We start from the raw sequence: 16,758 nt of genomic DNA, 5'->3' as shown, positions 1-16,758 counted from the left end.
TTTTTACCTAACTTAGCTCTCTATAATATCTCCAGGAGCTAAGATTCTTTAGAGCCTGTCCTTTGCTGACTACTGTTCTAAAGTCACTGACAGCAGAACAAAGGTTTGTTCCAGAATCCTCAACACCCTACTCCAGCTACAGAGACCTAAAAGTCATTCCATGTTACTATAGGGATTACCTTTACGAGTAATAATACACACAACCAGAGTTTCTGATATTCTAACTGTGCCTATGTGGGGTTGTGAAATCCAGACTGCTTCGTATATATGTTGTTATCAAATTCACCCACTAGAGCAATCACAGTGATGCAGGAGCATTTAAAATTTTTCTTGAATCTCCCAATAGCATTTCTTTAAAAGTGCTGTCTTTTCCTCTCTCAGGTTCATATATCTTTTCACCCTTCAGAAAAGCTTACTCTGTAAACCTCCTAATGCTGTGTTCCAGGTACTCATCACTGGAACAACATACTCAACACCCACAGCTTAAAGAAGTTTATTCTGGATCGTAATTTCTGAGGATTCAGTTCATGGTCAGCTGGTTCCAAGACAGGAAGGACATAGTAGAAGGGTCTGGAGCAGGAAAGCTGCTCACGTCATGGCAGCCACAAAACAGAGAAGCGGAGAGAGGAGTCAGGGAGAGAGGCACACCCTTCCAGGTCACGCCACACTGACTCAACTCTAACAAAGCCCATCTCCTAACAACGCAATTAGCTCTGAAGTCTTCAGTGGACTGATTTACTGATGAGAATAGAGACACCATGATCCAGTCACCTTTCCAAAAGCTCAGCCTCTTAACACATGAGCCTTTTGGGGGACATCCTAGATCTCTAGCATCCTGATGCCTGTGCTATCTATCTCTGCAGGCTTCGGCTTGTGGTCCTTCTCCTTTCCCCTCTACCACTCTAGTCTCTTCCTGGAGTACCATAAAAGCCTGTGCCTTGCTAGTCTTAGGGTAATAAACATGACGCTGACATTCTAGTGAAGAAAAAAAAAGTGCATAAGCAATAAACCAAAACAATCAGATATAGCGTACTTTCTGATAGACATTGTACCCTAAGGCAAACAGAAGACATTGAAGCAGAATTCATAGATGGGACTGCAGGGCTACTGTTTAGGCAGTTGCTAAGACATTTCTAAGGAGATGACTTTAAAGCTGACAGTGGTATAACCAGAGAAAGTAAGCTCGCAAACAATTAGAAGAAGAACAGTTCCTTAGGAAGAGGAAAGAGCAGAAACCAGCAAAACCTTAACATGATTGTGCTGCTGTAGCAGAGGACAGAGAAGTCTGGAACTAACCTGTCGAACCGCCACCTTCTTTCACCGCCTCCTCTCAATGCCCCGATGTCTGAGCACTGTGGCGGTGGGAGCCTGAAGCAGGGGCTGAGTAGAATTTACCTTGCTTTACCCATGATCTCTGCTTCACCCTCCAGGGGCTTCAGCGTGATCGTGTAACATGTTGGGCCAATGATGTGTGATGCGTATCACTCCCAGGCAAAAATTTTTACAATCAAAATGTGTTTCAGCACTTCTCTTCTCATTCCCTCTGCCAAGTCGCCAACAATGTTCCAGAAAATGACTGCTCCATTAGCCCGGATCCTGAAGAAGGCAATGATGCAGAACCTAGCCCTTAGCCACCTCGCTTTGGAAGGAACACGAGCAGCAAATAAACCTTTGCTGTTTGAATGCCTATGTTTGACAATAAATGTTGCTATGGTATATTTTTGCCCAGTCTAACTGATACTAGTTCCTTAAGAAATACCGTAAAATGACTCCACTGCTAAATAAAAACAGGTACCCAGCCCCTCCCCCCGAGAACTCACTTCCCCAGCCACTAGTCTCTGAGACTTCCTAGGCAATCCCACCTGGGGCTCACTGCAGAGTCCTATTCTGGGTCAGTCCTCCCATCTCTTCCTCTCTCATGCTGTCTTAGTCACTTTCTTGTCACTGCACACAATTCACAACACCCACAAAACCCTCTTAAAAGAGGAAAGGTTTATTCTGGCTCTTGATTTTTAGAGAATTCAGTCCACGGTTGACCAATTCTAAGGCGGGAAGGGCCTGGCAGAGGTCAGCTTCTCATGTCATGGTGGCCAGGAAACAGAGTAAAGAAGAAGTCAAAGAAGAAGATGTACCCTTCCAGGTCACTCCCTTACCAATCACCCACCTCTTCTGACCAGGCGCTGCCTCCTAACAACAGTCGGCAATGGATTTATCAGTGGGTTAATCCACTTAAGTGCAGCACCCTGTGATCTGATCATCTTCTAAAAACACCACCTCTGAACACATGAGTATTCCGGGGAACATTCTAGATTTAAACCATGGGACCCAGACTCCCTCCACTGACCAGTCAGACAGTGCTGCTCTGGCTGAGGGATGCTACCCCTTGGACAACACAATCTCCAGCAGGTCCTGACCATCCCTGCTATTCAGAATTCTGAGACAAATGGGACGAGTCTCTCTCTCTCTCTCTCTCTCTCTCTCTCTCTCTCTCTCTCTCTCTCGTATTAAACTCTACTGAAGAAATAAAAATGGTGTTACTTTTGGCTTTCAAGTACATGTTTCTACTATTACCAGTCCCTGGTCTGAGCCAACAGCTACGTGGGTGGAACTGCTCCTGACCATACCCCATTACAAGTGTGTCTGTGCCCAGTTCTGTGGACCTATCCATCTCCTTTAGGATGAGTTCTCCTTCAAGAGCCTTTCATATTCCAGCCATCCTGCTCCACTAGAAGAGCACTCCCACAAGTGACGCAAACTGAGAGGGCACATATCTTTTATAGAAGACAGACTTAACCAAGGAACCCATCAGTCATGGTGTTTCCCATGTCTGCCCTTGGCCCGCAATTCAGTGCAACAGGAATACTAAGGCAGGTCTGTCCCTGGCAGACATAAGGCTCTTCTTGTAACAACTTTGGCTCAAGGACTCCCAAACGACCATGTACCCAGCCGTCTTCCTTCACAGATCATATGTGTGTGGTGGTCTGATATCTTTCCCAACACTATCCACATCTGCCTTGTTTGCTTTCATACAGATGTTTAGTCCTGAAATAGCATGTGCTTCTTAGACCAAAATGCCCTGCTACATACACTACAAAATATTTAGTGACAAAAGTGGGGCATCTATCAGTTAAAGGAGGTATCACAACATTGTGTATTTGAAACTCCCCAAATAAATAAAAAATAAGTAAAATACTGCAAATAAGGCTTGCTGCAACTGAAAACAGAACTTTAGTAATAAAATAAATGCAGATTAAAAATAACAAGGTATCCTGTCCCGTTTCTAATTACCAAAGGGGGGAAAAAGAAGATCCAGAGTTTGACCAGTTTCAGAGACATAATATCTTCATAGCTTGCTATTGGAAGTATAAATTAATGCAACTTTTCTAGAAGGCAATTCTTCAGTACCCACCAGTCCTTTTTAAAGATGCATAATTTAACTCTTAGGAAAATAATGAGTGCATATGTAAATTTTAATTGTGAAATTTTGTACCTTAAAATGCAACCACTTATGTATTATTTTTGAATTATCTATTCTATTCTTTCTTTTTCAGTTGTAGACTTCTAAATTTCCTCCCTCCAAACATCTGCTGTCAAATTGATTTTGAGGTCCTTCCTTTGACCTAGAGTTCACCATTCACCTACAGGAACCGTCTGTCACCTTTAAATTAAGGAAGAAGATGGGCAGAGATGGTGACTAAATAGAACCAACTAAAGACCACAACCTCGATGCAGCTGTGGTTGACTGTGCAGGAATGAGATTCTTGCTTAATATGCAAGAATTTTTTTTTAGAGTGTTAAACTATACTCCCAAACAAATCACACTAGCAGGCTAAGAGTTTAAACCCTGAAAACCAACACTGTCATTTTCACAAAGGATCCAGTAAGGTGTGATACACCATGAATGAACTTCTTGGGTCTTTTGTTAGAAGGAGAATAACTGGTACGCTGCCCTTCTAGACCCATTTGTCGGTGTCGATCCCGGCCGGCAGGAAGAAACACACGACACGAGCAGTCGGCGGATAGCCTTTGGTTTATTTTCTCTCTCCGTACGCTCTGCTCCGGGATCTCGGACCCCGCCTGAGGGAAGCCTCCTCTGGTCCGCTCCCTGCGGCTCCTTGTGTGCTTCCCTCAGCAATCCTTCTTCCTAGTGTGTGTCTTCGCCCCAGGGGTGGTGTCAGCATATATATGGACACAGTAACCAATCACATCAAAGTGGGCAAGACGAGCTGATTGGCCAGCGTCAGCTGTTGCTGGGCAGACTAGCTCACAGGGCGTGTTGTTTACTAGCTAGGGAGCAGGAAATGGGTGCCATCTTGGCTTATTCGATGGGAGGGGTAATCTAGCTCAGGCTTCGCTCCTCACCACAGGCCTCATACCACTCGGTCGATGGGAGGGGCAATCTAGCTCAGGCTTCACTCCTCTCCACAGGCCTCATATCACTCGGCCAGGCTCCCAACATCTCCCCCTTCTTTATTTATTAAGATAGTGCGGTGTGCGGGTCCATGTGTGGTGTCTGAGAGTGGGCCTATTTTGTAGGCCGAGGCATGAGAGAATGTAGAGGTCTATACCCTGCTGTGCATCACCTTGTGTCGTGCATATCCTTGCGCCAGGACCATGCTCAAGGTGAGTGGTTCATTTTTTCGCAGGGCCAGGCTTTTGTGAACCGAACCTGGATGCATATAGACATTCATTCCTGCCTTCCCCTCAACCCTTGAGGCGGATGGCACTGCAGTACCCTTGGTCTCGCATCTCAATGCCATAACTCTCACTCCCTAGAGGACCCTTGGAGTGGAGCCTGTCTTAGGTTGATCAGGAGAATTTCTCCCGTCTTACCCGTCGTTGGCTTGCCCACTCAACTCTTAAAGCTGATATCTTGGGGGAGACACGGAGGGGTCCGCCGAGTGACATTTGAGGAACCGCGTAATCACTAATTACCGACCATAATCCCCGTTCACTACAATCGCTAATCACTATTTTCTAATTATCAATGGGAACACGTCCTAAGCGTGGGGCCCTTCTAGTCTAGGTTCGCAGCCGCGACGGGGAAGGAGACGTACGTAATAATACTAGAACATCCGTAAGAATAATGGCGAGGACAGCCACATACTTGTTAAAGGAGCCGTGCCTTTCTAGCCTGAGCCCAGAAAACGCTAGGTGTGGAATCCCCTTGACTCTGGGCCAGCAACATCATCAATGTCATATGTGTCTTCTGGGTCGCCCTTATCGACCGCAGGCACCTAAGAGTCACGAGAGTGACAACCATGAGGGCAAGAATGATCCCATACGCAAGAAGTGACGAAGGTTTGAAGAAGGAGCCTATCTGGCTTAGGACATCATCAAAAAAGGAGGCTGTAAGTATAGGCACCTCTATCTGATCTAGCTGTCGGATAGTCATATCCAGGCGCACGCTAGCATTCCAAAAGGAAGAATTATAGGTGGTAAGAACATAATCCTGAAATTGCCTGTAAGCCGAACGGTTGACCTGGATGGGGGTAACGCACAACTGGGTGAATGCCCATCTGGCGTCACACAAATTGTTAGCCACCTCCCAGAGTCCCTGGACTTCCTGAGCGATTAGGTCGATCTGTTGCTGTAACGCCATTATGGCGTTGTGCTGGAGGAGGTTAACTTCTTGTTGCTCCCTCAGCGCCAGGGAGGTGGTGTCTGTAAGATTGGCAAAGGCCTGAGCCGTCAGCGTAGACTGGGTCAGAGCAACGGCAGCCGTCACAGCCGTCGCAGTCAGAGTCACGAACAGTGCTGTCAGGGCCGCTGTGATCCCAAAATCTCTCTTACGTCTGAGCACGGGTAGTTGGTCCTGCTGATAGACGGGATGAACCCAAACAGATTCGTTAAAGGGAACCCACATCAGTGGGGGTCGAAGAGCCAACATAGCATACGGGAAAGACCCATTCCAGCAGTTCCCTGTAAAGCATGGTTGGTTACTGCATCTGAAGGTGATGTCAACAGAGAATACCCACAAGTAGGGCGGTTTTACGCATGCAGCCTCAGAATTAAGGGTGACATTGGTGGTTCCATTAGAGGCAGAAGCGTTAATAGCGAGCATGGGTCTTAAGTCCATGCAGGCTCCGGTGGAAAGGCACAACCAATTTTCATTAAGGGGGAAGGGGAAACTTATTGCCAACCTGTTGTTCACTCTCAGGTAGGACTCCCACCAGGTCAGCGCGAATATATTGTTACTACCGGATGGAGGAGAAAACCGGGACCACCAAGACATGTTTAGATGAGTCACTCCCACGCCGTCGACAGTACAGGGCTGCCATGAAAGTTGTGACAGGTCCACCATCTGTCTTTTTCGGCTTGGGGACACACGGTATGGGCATGTGGGGAAATCGGGACGGGTGTGCATGGCTGCTCGGGGTTTGCAGGTTGAGTTAAAAGTGATGACTCTGCCGCTAAGTAGGCCGGCTTTAAAACATCCAGGCGAATGCAGGGATGGGACAGACAACCTCACTGTCAGGGAGGTATTATACCACTTTACAAGGAGGGGCAGGAAGCTAACGCAGGATCCCCGATGACACGAGGGGTTACTATTAGTGGAAAAAATGACCACATCATTAGTGATGGGAAGGTCAAAACGTATGGGTCTGATGGTCAGTGGTATATCTGGTATGCAAGGCAATCTGGCGGAGCAGTTTTTCGCATACAACTTTGGGAGAGAGGGGGCTGTAGTGGAAATAGCGGCTAGCGCTGGCGGGTGATGTATTGCTGCCCACACCAAGTCTGCTCCTATTTCAGTAGTAGTGGTGAGCATCAAAGCCAGAAGGAAGGGGGCTGCCGGAAGGCGGCGTGGCCTAGCCACTCTGGCTGCACCGTACCCTAAAAGAGAGCCAATTACCATCGAGAGCATAATCATTATTGTGTCCCATAAGTCATACGGTATTCCTCGGTCAAGCAGCAATATCTTGGTCGGACCGATCTTGATCAGGCTGTCCGCTGCCGTTGAGTTTTGGAGTGTCTCCTGCATTGTGTTTCGTTGGATTCGCCACGCGCGTCAGCCGCTCTGGGACCCACAATGGTTCTCGTCCTGGTTCCTGTGGGAAAACACAAACCGCACCTCGGTTCCAGCTAACTACTGGATCCGGGCCCATCCATTGTCCCGTCAGGACATCTTTCCATTTCACCCATCCCCTATTGCCAGGAGATGGATTACAATGTTCCATAGCCGGGGAATGATTGTTGTTGTTCAGGTTCAAAAAATTGTATGTGAACAATGCCATGGAGAGCCGTGCCTTTGGGGGCAGGCCCTGACTTATTCCCCCTTTTTGTTTTTGTAGAATTTCTTTAAGGCTCCTATGAGCCCTTTCAATAATTCCTTGACCTTGGGGATTGTATGGGATGCCATGTTTCAACTGAACCCCCATTTTTTCACAGAACTCATTAAAGGCTTTGCTTGTATAAGCTGGTCCGTTATCAGTTTTTAATATTTTTGGTTTGTCCCATGCGGCCCAAGCTGTCAGGCAATGATTAATCACATGAGACGCCTTTTCGCCTGTTTCAGCAGTCGCGAATATAATATGAGAGCAGGTGTCCGTAGAGACATGAACATATTTAAGAGATCCGAATTCCGTCATATGTGTGACATCCATTTGCCAAGTGTCGCCAGGAATCAATCCCCTGGGGTTAACTCCCGTTGATACGGCGGGTGTGTATGTGGCGCAAGAGCCGCATAACCGTACGATGTCCCGCGCGTCAGCCCTGGAAATGTGGTACTGGTTGGCTAAGGTCCTGGCGTTGACATGAAATCTGTCATGAAACAGACGGGCTTGTTCTATTGAAGATAACATATTGAGTATCCACAACGGGCGAGTGGCCACGTCAGCAGCCGCATTGCCCTGTACCATGGGCCCTGGTAGGCGTGTATGTGCCCTTATGTGAGTGATGTATATTTTGTTGTGCCTATTTTTAAGCAGAGTCTGGATGGACAAAAACAAATTAGTCACTTTGGAGGTTGGCTTAATCGGGCCTGCAGTCTCAAGGACCTGTACGGCATTGATCACATATTTTGAATCAGAGATAATATTAAGGGCTCCTGGGAACTTCTCAAGGACGGTTCGTACAATCTGTAACTCTACCACTTGTGGTTGATCTGGTTCAAATTGTATGCTGATCGGGGGCATACCTGAGACCACATAGGCCCCTATCCCGGTTTTTGACCCGTCCGTATAGACTGTCGTTGCAGGAGTAAGAGGTGTGGACGCGGTGATTTTTGGAAATATCACCGGATGTTGAGTAACAAACTGTAGTATAGGGTCCTTGGGGAACTGGTTGTCTATCTCCCCAAGAAAAACACATCTCAGGATGGCCCAAGTATCTATACAAGCAGTCAGGATTTTTATTTGAGAAGCGGTATAAGGTACCCGAATAGCATGGGGTGCAGAGCCAAAATGTTGGATAGCCCTGCCATGTGCCTCCAAGGCCAGGGAAGCGACTGTTTCCGGATAATGTTCGATAATCTTGGCAGGTGAGACCTTAGGGTGCACCCACAAAAGTGGTCCCTTTTGCCAAATCACTGCCGTAGGTTGAGAAACGGTCTGCAACAAGCAGACCTCAAAAGGCTGTTCTGAGTCAATTCTCCGCAATGTAGCTGTACTTAGGGCTTCCTCTATCTTTCTCAGAGCAACTCTGGCTTCCGGGGTGAACTCCCTGGGGGAGGCAATATCCGAGTCTCCTTTCAGGAGGTCGAACAGGGGCTTTAAGTCCGAGTTAGGGATGTGTAAATAAGGTCTGATCCAGTTTATATCTCCCAGTAGCTTTTGCATGTCATTTAAGGTCCTCAGACTATCTGTTCTGATGGTTACCTTTTGTGGAGAAATCGATGTGGGGGAGACTTTGGTGCCCAAGTAGGTCACTATGTCTCCTCCCTGAATCTTGTCAGGGGCAATATGTAAATTCGCCTTTCTCAGGGCCTTGACCAATTGGCCTAGCATATCCTCCAACTCAGTCATATCTTTTGCACTGATTAGCAGATCATCCATGTAATGAATACACCTAACTCTGGGGAAGGCTTTACGTAAGGGGGCCAGTAGAAAATCAAGATAAATCTGACACATGGTGGGACTGTTGGCCATACCCTGGGGTAATGTAACCCACTCGTACCTCTGATCAGGACTCTCTTGGTTAATGGTGGGTAGGGTAAAGGCGAATCTGTTGGTGTCCTCGGGATGTAGGGGGATTGAGAAAAAACAATCTCTAAGATCTATGGCGTAAACTAACCAGGACTGAGGGATGGCTGAGAGGGCTGGTAGCCCCCTCTGGATCGCCCCCATGGGTTGCATCTGTGAGTTGACAGCCCTTAGATCATGGAGCAACCTCCACTTGCCTGACTTCTTCCTGATGACAAAGACAGGGGTATTCCAAGGGGAGGTTGACGGCTTTACGTGTCCCGCCTGAAACTGGGTTTTGACTATCTCAGTTAATGCTAAAAGCTTCTCCTTGGGTAAGGGCCACTGAGGCACCCAAACTGGATTTTGAGATTTCCAGGTAATCTTAATTGGAGCGGGCAGGAGAAGTTTCTCAGTGGCCCCTAGGAAAAACCCAACCCGTGTCTACCTTCCCTTTTTTCTACAGGTACGGGGGATGTCCGGCCCTGCAGGGCTGAGCCCAGGCCCTTGCCGGGGACATATCCCTGATTTTTGAGTATCCCTTTGGCTTGGGGAGAGCAGGTGGATGTAAGAGTGACATCCATCTGGGTGAGAACGTCTCTTCCCCACAAGGATACTGGCAGCTGCAAAACAAAAGGTTGAAAATGTCCTCGGTGACCTTCCTCATCACCCCAAGGCAGGGTCACGGCACTAACCTGGGGGGCAGCCACTATCCCCAGTCCTTGGAGCGTGTTGTCAGCTGTGTTGGTAGGCCAACTAGGAGGCCAGTCTTTCTTGGAGACGATGGAACGATCTGCCCCTGTATCTAGGAGTCCTGTTATCCTTTTACCGTTAACCCTGAGCGAGAGCATGGGCCTTTTATCAAGAGTCATATGAAGTCCTTCAAAAATTTCCCTAGAGGAGCCAAGTCCCTGACCCCCTCTAACCCGTTGACCGGACCGGGGTCTCTCATGGAGGCTGGGGAACAGTAAAAGTTGTGCTATCTTATCCCCCTCATTGATTACTATGGTCCCTACATGAGATTGTACCATGATTTTGATGTTTCCTGAATAATCTGGGTCTACAACCCCAGGGATTACGGTAAGGCCCCGGAGGGCTGTAGAGGACTGTCCAATCACTAAACCAACTAGCTTGTCGGGTAGCGGTCCTTTGGAGGTGGTTTCAACCACCTGAACGCCCATATCGGGTGTTAATAGGAGTCTGGAGGCGACACAGAGGTCCACGCCTGCTGGCCCGGGGGTGGCCCCTGTAGGGGGGTGCCATCTTGTGCTGTCCTGTCTAGGGAGTGGGGGCCCGTCCGTAAGGAGGGCCCCCTCTGGCCGTTTTTTGACTCCGTAGTCTCCCTGCCACTAATACGGTTTCCCTGGGCATCAAAAATAGATCTACAATCTTTTGCTTTGTGCGAACCTTTACCGCACCTTTCGCAGGTTCCCGTTCGTCTGTCTGAGTCCTGTCTCTTGGATACAGACTCCCCCTGTCTGGTCTTGGGGCAGTTCTTTCTTATATGGCTGGGATCCCCACACTGGAAACATCCCCTGGGCTTACCAGGGTGATTGGCCTTCTGAGGCCCTGTCTGTTGTAAGGCGGCGGCTAAAAGGGCAGCCACGCCTGAGTTGGATAATGGCCCCCCTATTTCTCTACAAATTTTAATCCAAGCCTCTATGTTTTTACCCTTGTGGGGTGCTATGGCTGCCCTGCAGTCCTTGGTGCACTGCTCGAAGATTAACTGTTTAATAAGAGGAGCAGCAGCACTCGGATCTGAAAAGAGTCTATCAGCTGCCTCCTGCATTCTGGCCACAAAATCCACAAAAGGTTCTGTGTTGCCCTGAACAATTTTAGAGAGGCATTGTGAGGCCGCCCCTGTGTTGCTCACCTGCTTCCAGGCGCGGATGCCTATGTTATGTATCTGTTCATACACATTTGGAGGGAATCTAGTTTGATCTTGAGCGTACTGACCCTTACCCATAAGCATATCCTCATTTTGCCCTCTATGGCCCCTAGCCGCATTTTTTTCAGCCTGTTCGGCGGCGAACTCAGTATACCAGGCGCGCCAATCCAGAAAAGCCCCGGGGGCCAGGCAGGCTTTAGCCAGTTGGGCCCAATCACTGGGCGTCAGAAAGCCACCGGCAGACAGATTCTCCAACATTGTTATAGTGTAAGGAGCAGTAGGGCCAAATGTGGCAACCGCATTTTTAAGCTCCTTAATTTGCTTGATCTCCAGTGGTTCCCAGTAATTGGGTCCTTGGCCTTGCGCCAGGAGCACCGGATAAAGCCCACATTGTTCATACTCATTCGCCCCTTGAGGAATCTGTTCCATTCTAAATGTCCATCTGCGAAAATACCTTCCCTGGGACCTTGGCATTTTTTCACAGGGTGGTGCCTCCCCATGAGATGTCTGTCCCTCCCTATCACAAAATTGTATCTCTTTGTAACATGGCCGACCAGTCTTTGGGGCACAAGATGGCGGGTCGCCAGGCAGACAAGATGGCGGCCCTGCATGTGACGACGGTCCAGGCCACTCCCTCCATGGGGGGGGTGACGGAGGAAGGCCCCAGGCCGCCATCTCACCACAGGAACCGGCGTTTGGGACCTCCCAGGGTGGCGCGGAAGGCTCTGCGACTTTCCGTTGGGGAGTGCTCAGGAGTTTCCTTCCCTTCTCTAGGTCTGTCTGCATCTTGACTAGGTCTCTACGTAAGGCTGTGAAGGGATTAGGGGGGTCACTTGCTTCATTGTCCTCGCCTTCCGAGGTATCTGAGCCCGAGGAATCCGAGGCAGGGGGCACCTCTCTCTTGCCTCGCTCTCGCGAACGCCTCTGCACGCTCCCTGCGACGGACCCCTCTCGGGAGGACTCCGAGCGGGCCCCTTCAAAAGCTCGGCGGGCCTGAGAGAGCCCATCGGCGCTATCCTTAGCCCCATTCCTCTCCCCTTTGAGGCAGGAATGAATCATCTCCCAGAGCGGCCGAACCGAAAGCGGGAGTCGGCGCTCCTCTTCTGCTCTTTCTAAATCCTTACCTAATTTCTCCCAGCAAGGTAGGGACAAGTGCCCCGTCGGCAGGAACCAGGGTGCCGCCTCATCTACTTGTTGGAGAAATTCCGTAAGTGTCTTGGAGCTCATTGATATGCCTGAAATCTTGAGCAGGTCTTTCACCGCTCTTACCAGTGACTTGGAACTCTTAGTGGGTAAGTTGCCCATGCCTGTCACTGAGGAGTTCGTTCTCACCGTGTGAGGCTAACCTGCCACATACACGTGAGCTTGAGGGGAGTCTAAGAAGCCCTGTAGGTGCGCGCCACCCAGAGCCCAGGTCTATCCCCTACTCACCTGTCCTGCAGAGCAATACTGGAGCGTCGTCCGCCTCGTCTCGGGGGTGATCAGTCCCCGTACGGGCCACCAAATGTCGGTGTCGATCCCGGCCGGCAGGAAGAAACACACGACACGAGCAGTCGGCGGATAGCCTTTGGTTTATTTTCTCTCTCCGTACGCTCTGCTCCGGGATCTCGGACCCCGCCTGAGGGAAGCCTCCTCTGGTCCGCTCCCTGCGGCTCCTTGTGTGCTTCCCTCAGCAATCCTTCTTCCTAGTGTGTGTCTTCGCCCCAGGGGTGGTGTCAGCATATATATGGACACAGTAACCAATCACATCAAAGTGGGCAAGACGAGCTGATTGGCCAGCGTCAGCTGTTGCTGGGCAGACTAGCTCACAGGGCGTGTTGTTTACTAGCTAGGGAGCAGGAAATGGGTGCCATCTTGGCTTATTCGATGGGAGGGGTAATCTAGCTCAGGCTTCGCTCCTCACCACAGGCCTCATACCACTCGGTCGATGGGAGGGGCAATCTAGCTCAGGCTTCACTCCTCTCCACAGGCCTCATATCACTCGGCCAGGCTCCCAACACCCATTCCCAAGGTCACAGGGAGGCTACTTCCCCTACCCCTAGCTGCTCACAGCCAATTAATAAAGATTGTAAGGATTCTAATAAAAGTCTACTTCTTGTAAGCACGTCTTTTCTAATGGATAATTTTGGCTCAAGGATCCTACTACCACCATCTAGCTACAAAACTGCTCTGTCTGAGACTCTTCCTATCCATCTACTCTCTAAAATTCTCTCCCCCATTGTCACCTGCCCCATCCCTTCTGTTCTTTACAGTCCCTCTGACCTTCACAGTTGTTCCTACAACCCATCACGGCACATCTAACTCCATCGTGGCATCGGCTCCACAGCGAACCCAACTCAACTATCAGGCAATGGGTAACATCACTTGCCTAAAGCTGCAAAACCAATACTAATTAGACTACATTAAAACCCTTGCTAGTGGGCTGGAGATTTAGCTCAGCAGCATTTATTCTAACTGGAATAACACTAGTATTGTTAACAAAATTCGGGAATCAAGGAAAGAACCAGGTTGGGTTAGGGTTAAGAAAAATATCATAAATTCCAGGATGTGATATAATTTTAAATTTGCTTTTTTATATATCACAGTGGTCTGAAACTAATAAAACTCACTCTACATGCTGATTCATTCCAGATAAGGTCCTTTGCAACTGAAAACAAGTATTTGTATAAAGAATCAATAATTTTTTCATAGGCCAAAAAAGAAATCTTTCTGGCTATTGACTAAAAAACTACCAGATACATAAATTGTGCTTGACAAAAACAAACGTCATTTATGACTTTTTTAAAAATCTAAACAAACTAGGAATAGAAAAGAAATTCCCTCACCCCGACAAAGGACATTTAAGAAAAACCAACAGCTAATGCCAAACTTACTGAGAAAAGACCAAATGTTTTCTCAAAGTTCAAAAATAATATACGAATGTCTATTCTCACATTTATATTCAACACTCTACTGAAGGTTCTAGATAGTGCAATAAGACAAGAAGAAAATAATATATGGCATACAACTTGGAAAATTGTAAGTAAAACTTCTTTCATTTATAGATAACACAGTTATGAACATAGAATATCCTGTAGACTCTCAAAGAAACTACTAGAATTAATAAATGAATTTAGCAAAGTGGCAGGGTACCAGATCAATAGATACAAAGCAGTTTTATTTCTGCGTTTTGACCATAGTCATGACCTGAAATTCGAGAAACAACATGTGAAATAATAGCAAATGACAAGAAATAGGTATATGTAACTGTGACAAAAGCTGGCAAAGACAAGTACATTGAGAACTACAAAACATGCCTGAAAGAAATTAAAAATCTAAATGAATGGAAAGATACAATATGTTCATGGGTCAGAATACTAAAGATTGTTAAGATGTTAATTTCTCTCAATTAAATCCATTGGTTCTTTTCAACTCCAATGAAGTGTGATTTGGCTTGTTAAAATGTATCCACAAGCCTCAGGTAGTCATAGGTGGGGTTTTCCAGAGGTAGCTGGATCTAGAATATGTGGGCTTGGATCAAGAGTGTGTGACCATGGATTAGATCACTGGGGTTTGGCACAGTTCTGGGTGTAGGTAGTGAGAAGGCCCCACTTGTGTGTTAGTGCTACTCACCCCAGCACTGTGTACAACACAAGGGACAGAAAAGTGCTACTGTTATCACTTGCTGCTTGCTGTCTTCTGCAATGTCCGTGTGCCATGCCACCATGCCATGGAGCCAGCCAACTATCCACTGAAACCTCTACAAACTGTGACAATAAGCCATTTATCCTTTAACTTTGGGTGCTGATTATTTTGCCTCTGCAATAAGAAAACTAAGACAAAGTGTAAAAGATTTAGAATAGCCAAAACAACTTGGAAAGTGTAATAGCATTGAAAGCGATGTAGAGGACTAACACCAGCTGATTTCAAGACTTCCTATAAAGCTACAGTAATCAAGACAATGTGGCATTGAAATTAAAATCAACAGATTAACCATAGGCACAAAAGAGTTTAGAAAGATGTTCAAAAGTATAGTTAATGGTTTAATTTTAAAACATTGCAGTAAAACACACATTGTCATAAATCCCCTTCAAAATTCTCCTTCTCCATTGAAGCGTACTTATCCCACATTCTTGCTACTTCCTGAAGCAGTTCTGGAAGTCCTCTTTTGTGAGTGTCTTTATGAATCAAAATGAATACGATCACTGAGTGCCAACAAACCCAAAGGAAAGGCATGCTGGTGTAAACATAATGGTGTGTCCTCATGGACCTTCTTCACTGGCTCTGTTACTGTGAGACACACAGTTCTTCCCCAAAGTCAAAATGGTAATGAAAGCAAGCATTCTTACTGAATGTAGTGCCTCAAGGCAGTCATGATAGCACAAGTAATAACACTTACAAAAGAAGACTTCCTGAATTGCTTCAGAAAGAGACAAGAACAGTAGGATAAGTATGTGGGAAGTGAGAGCAAGTGTTTAGGGGGAAGGATGTTGGTAATGAGTGTTTTCTAACTGTAAGTTATTTTCATTTAAACATTTAGCACATTATTTGATCTCACCTCATTCACCTTTACCTATGGACAAGTGGTATCTTACAAAAGCAAACAGGTAATTTGAGGGAGAAACGATAGCATTTCAACAAACAGTTCTGAATTAATTTGATATCCATATACCAAAACAAAATGAAGCTATGTTTATACCTCATCTTATGTAAAAAATTAACTCAAAGTAGATCACAGACTTAAATGTAAAATTTAAACCCATGAAATATCTAGAAGGAAACCTGGGAGGAAACTTTTACAATTTTGGGTTAGGCAAAAACTTTTTCAGTTACATTACCAAAGGCACGATTTATGAAAGAACAGCCCACCAAATTAAATTTTATCAAAATGTAAAACTGACTTTCAAAAGACATTGCTAAAAGAATGAAAAGACAAGTCACAAACAGATAAAATATTTTCAAGTTTTTAAAGACGGATAAAAAGACTTGTGTATAGAATACAAGATTATAACATTGGTATAATACTTTACATCAATCAATTATTAGGATTTTTAGGGACAGTACTCTTTTACGTGGTTTGTGGTATTTAATTTTCATAATCTCTGCAAATTAGATAACCTTTACCACAGTTTGCAAAAAGAAAGACTCTTAAAAGCATGAATGAATTATCTCATTTAGTGTTTGTAGTATCTCAAGATTTTATATCTAAAACCCACAAAACTCACTAGCAACACACATGTGTGCATACACACACACGCACACATGTGCATGCACACATCCCATTTACACAGAGTCAGCTGTGAATCGGTGATTCTATAAAGCCACTGTGATCCATACACAGACTCAAGGATTCCGGAAATTTCTGGGACATTATGCTTCACAAAATAGAAGCTAGGGAACAGAAAGATGGAGGCTTTCACATCAGTGATTAAGTGCTTTGGCTAGAAGATTATAAATGTCACCCCTATTCATAATGTATTAGCCAAGGTTAGGCACATGGACCCCTCACTGCAAGCAGGGAAATATCTTTCACCTGTGTGCCCTTAAAGAAAAGACAGCCAGATGTCATTGAGCGTTAGACATCTCTGTTATATGTAAGTAATATTTAAGTAGGATTTTATGTAATGGTTTAAAAAAATCAATAGAAATTACTTTTCTCCCCAGCTAAAATGTTTATTCTAGATGTATACAGAAAAGTATTTATAATTTCTCTCTAGGGTTCTTCTCAGAATCTCAGAATAGCACTCCACAGGAAAAATCCAACGCTGC

The 16,758-nt window shown here is 46.4% G+C and overlaps 1 protein-coding gene across 1 annotated transcript; it reads right to left on the bottom strand.

The window, feature by feature from the left end:
- Positions 1 to 4,012: 4,012 nt before the first annotated feature.
- LOC134472461 (uncharacterized) lies at positions 4,013 to 12,995 on the bottom strand. The gene is made up of 2 exons (XM_063233936.1): positions 12,442 to 12,995; positions 4,013 to 7,052 (listed from the first exon to the last, which is right to left on the bottom strand). Exon 2 carries the CDS (start codon positions 6,983 to 6,985, stop codon positions 5,111 to 5,113), a length of 1,875 nt encoding a protein of 624 aa, XP_063090006.1. The 5' UTR covers positions 6,986 to 7,052; positions 12,442 to 12,995; the 3' UTR covers positions 4,013 to 5,110.
- Between the last annotated feature and the right edge of the window lie 3,763 nt (positions 12,996 to 16,758).

Source organism: Cavia porcellus, unplaced genomic scaffold (assembly GCF_034190915.1).
Source record: "Cavia porcellus strain 051 isolate PalLab524CR breed Dunkin Hartley unplaced genomic scaffold, mCavPor4.1 scaffold_23, whole genome shotgun sequence".
Classification (NCBI taxonomy): domain Eukaryota; kingdom Metazoa; phylum Chordata; class Mammalia; order Rodentia; family Caviidae; genus Cavia; species Cavia porcellus.
Note: the sequence above shows the minus strand (reverse complement) of the source record. Positions and strands in the feature narration are given on the sequence as shown.

Excerpts from the sequence above, each read along its gene's own strand:
- LOC134472461 (XM_063233936.1), bottom strand. The coding sequence starts at position 6,985 with ATGCAGGAGACACTCCAAAACTCAACGGCAGCGGACAGCCTGATCAAG.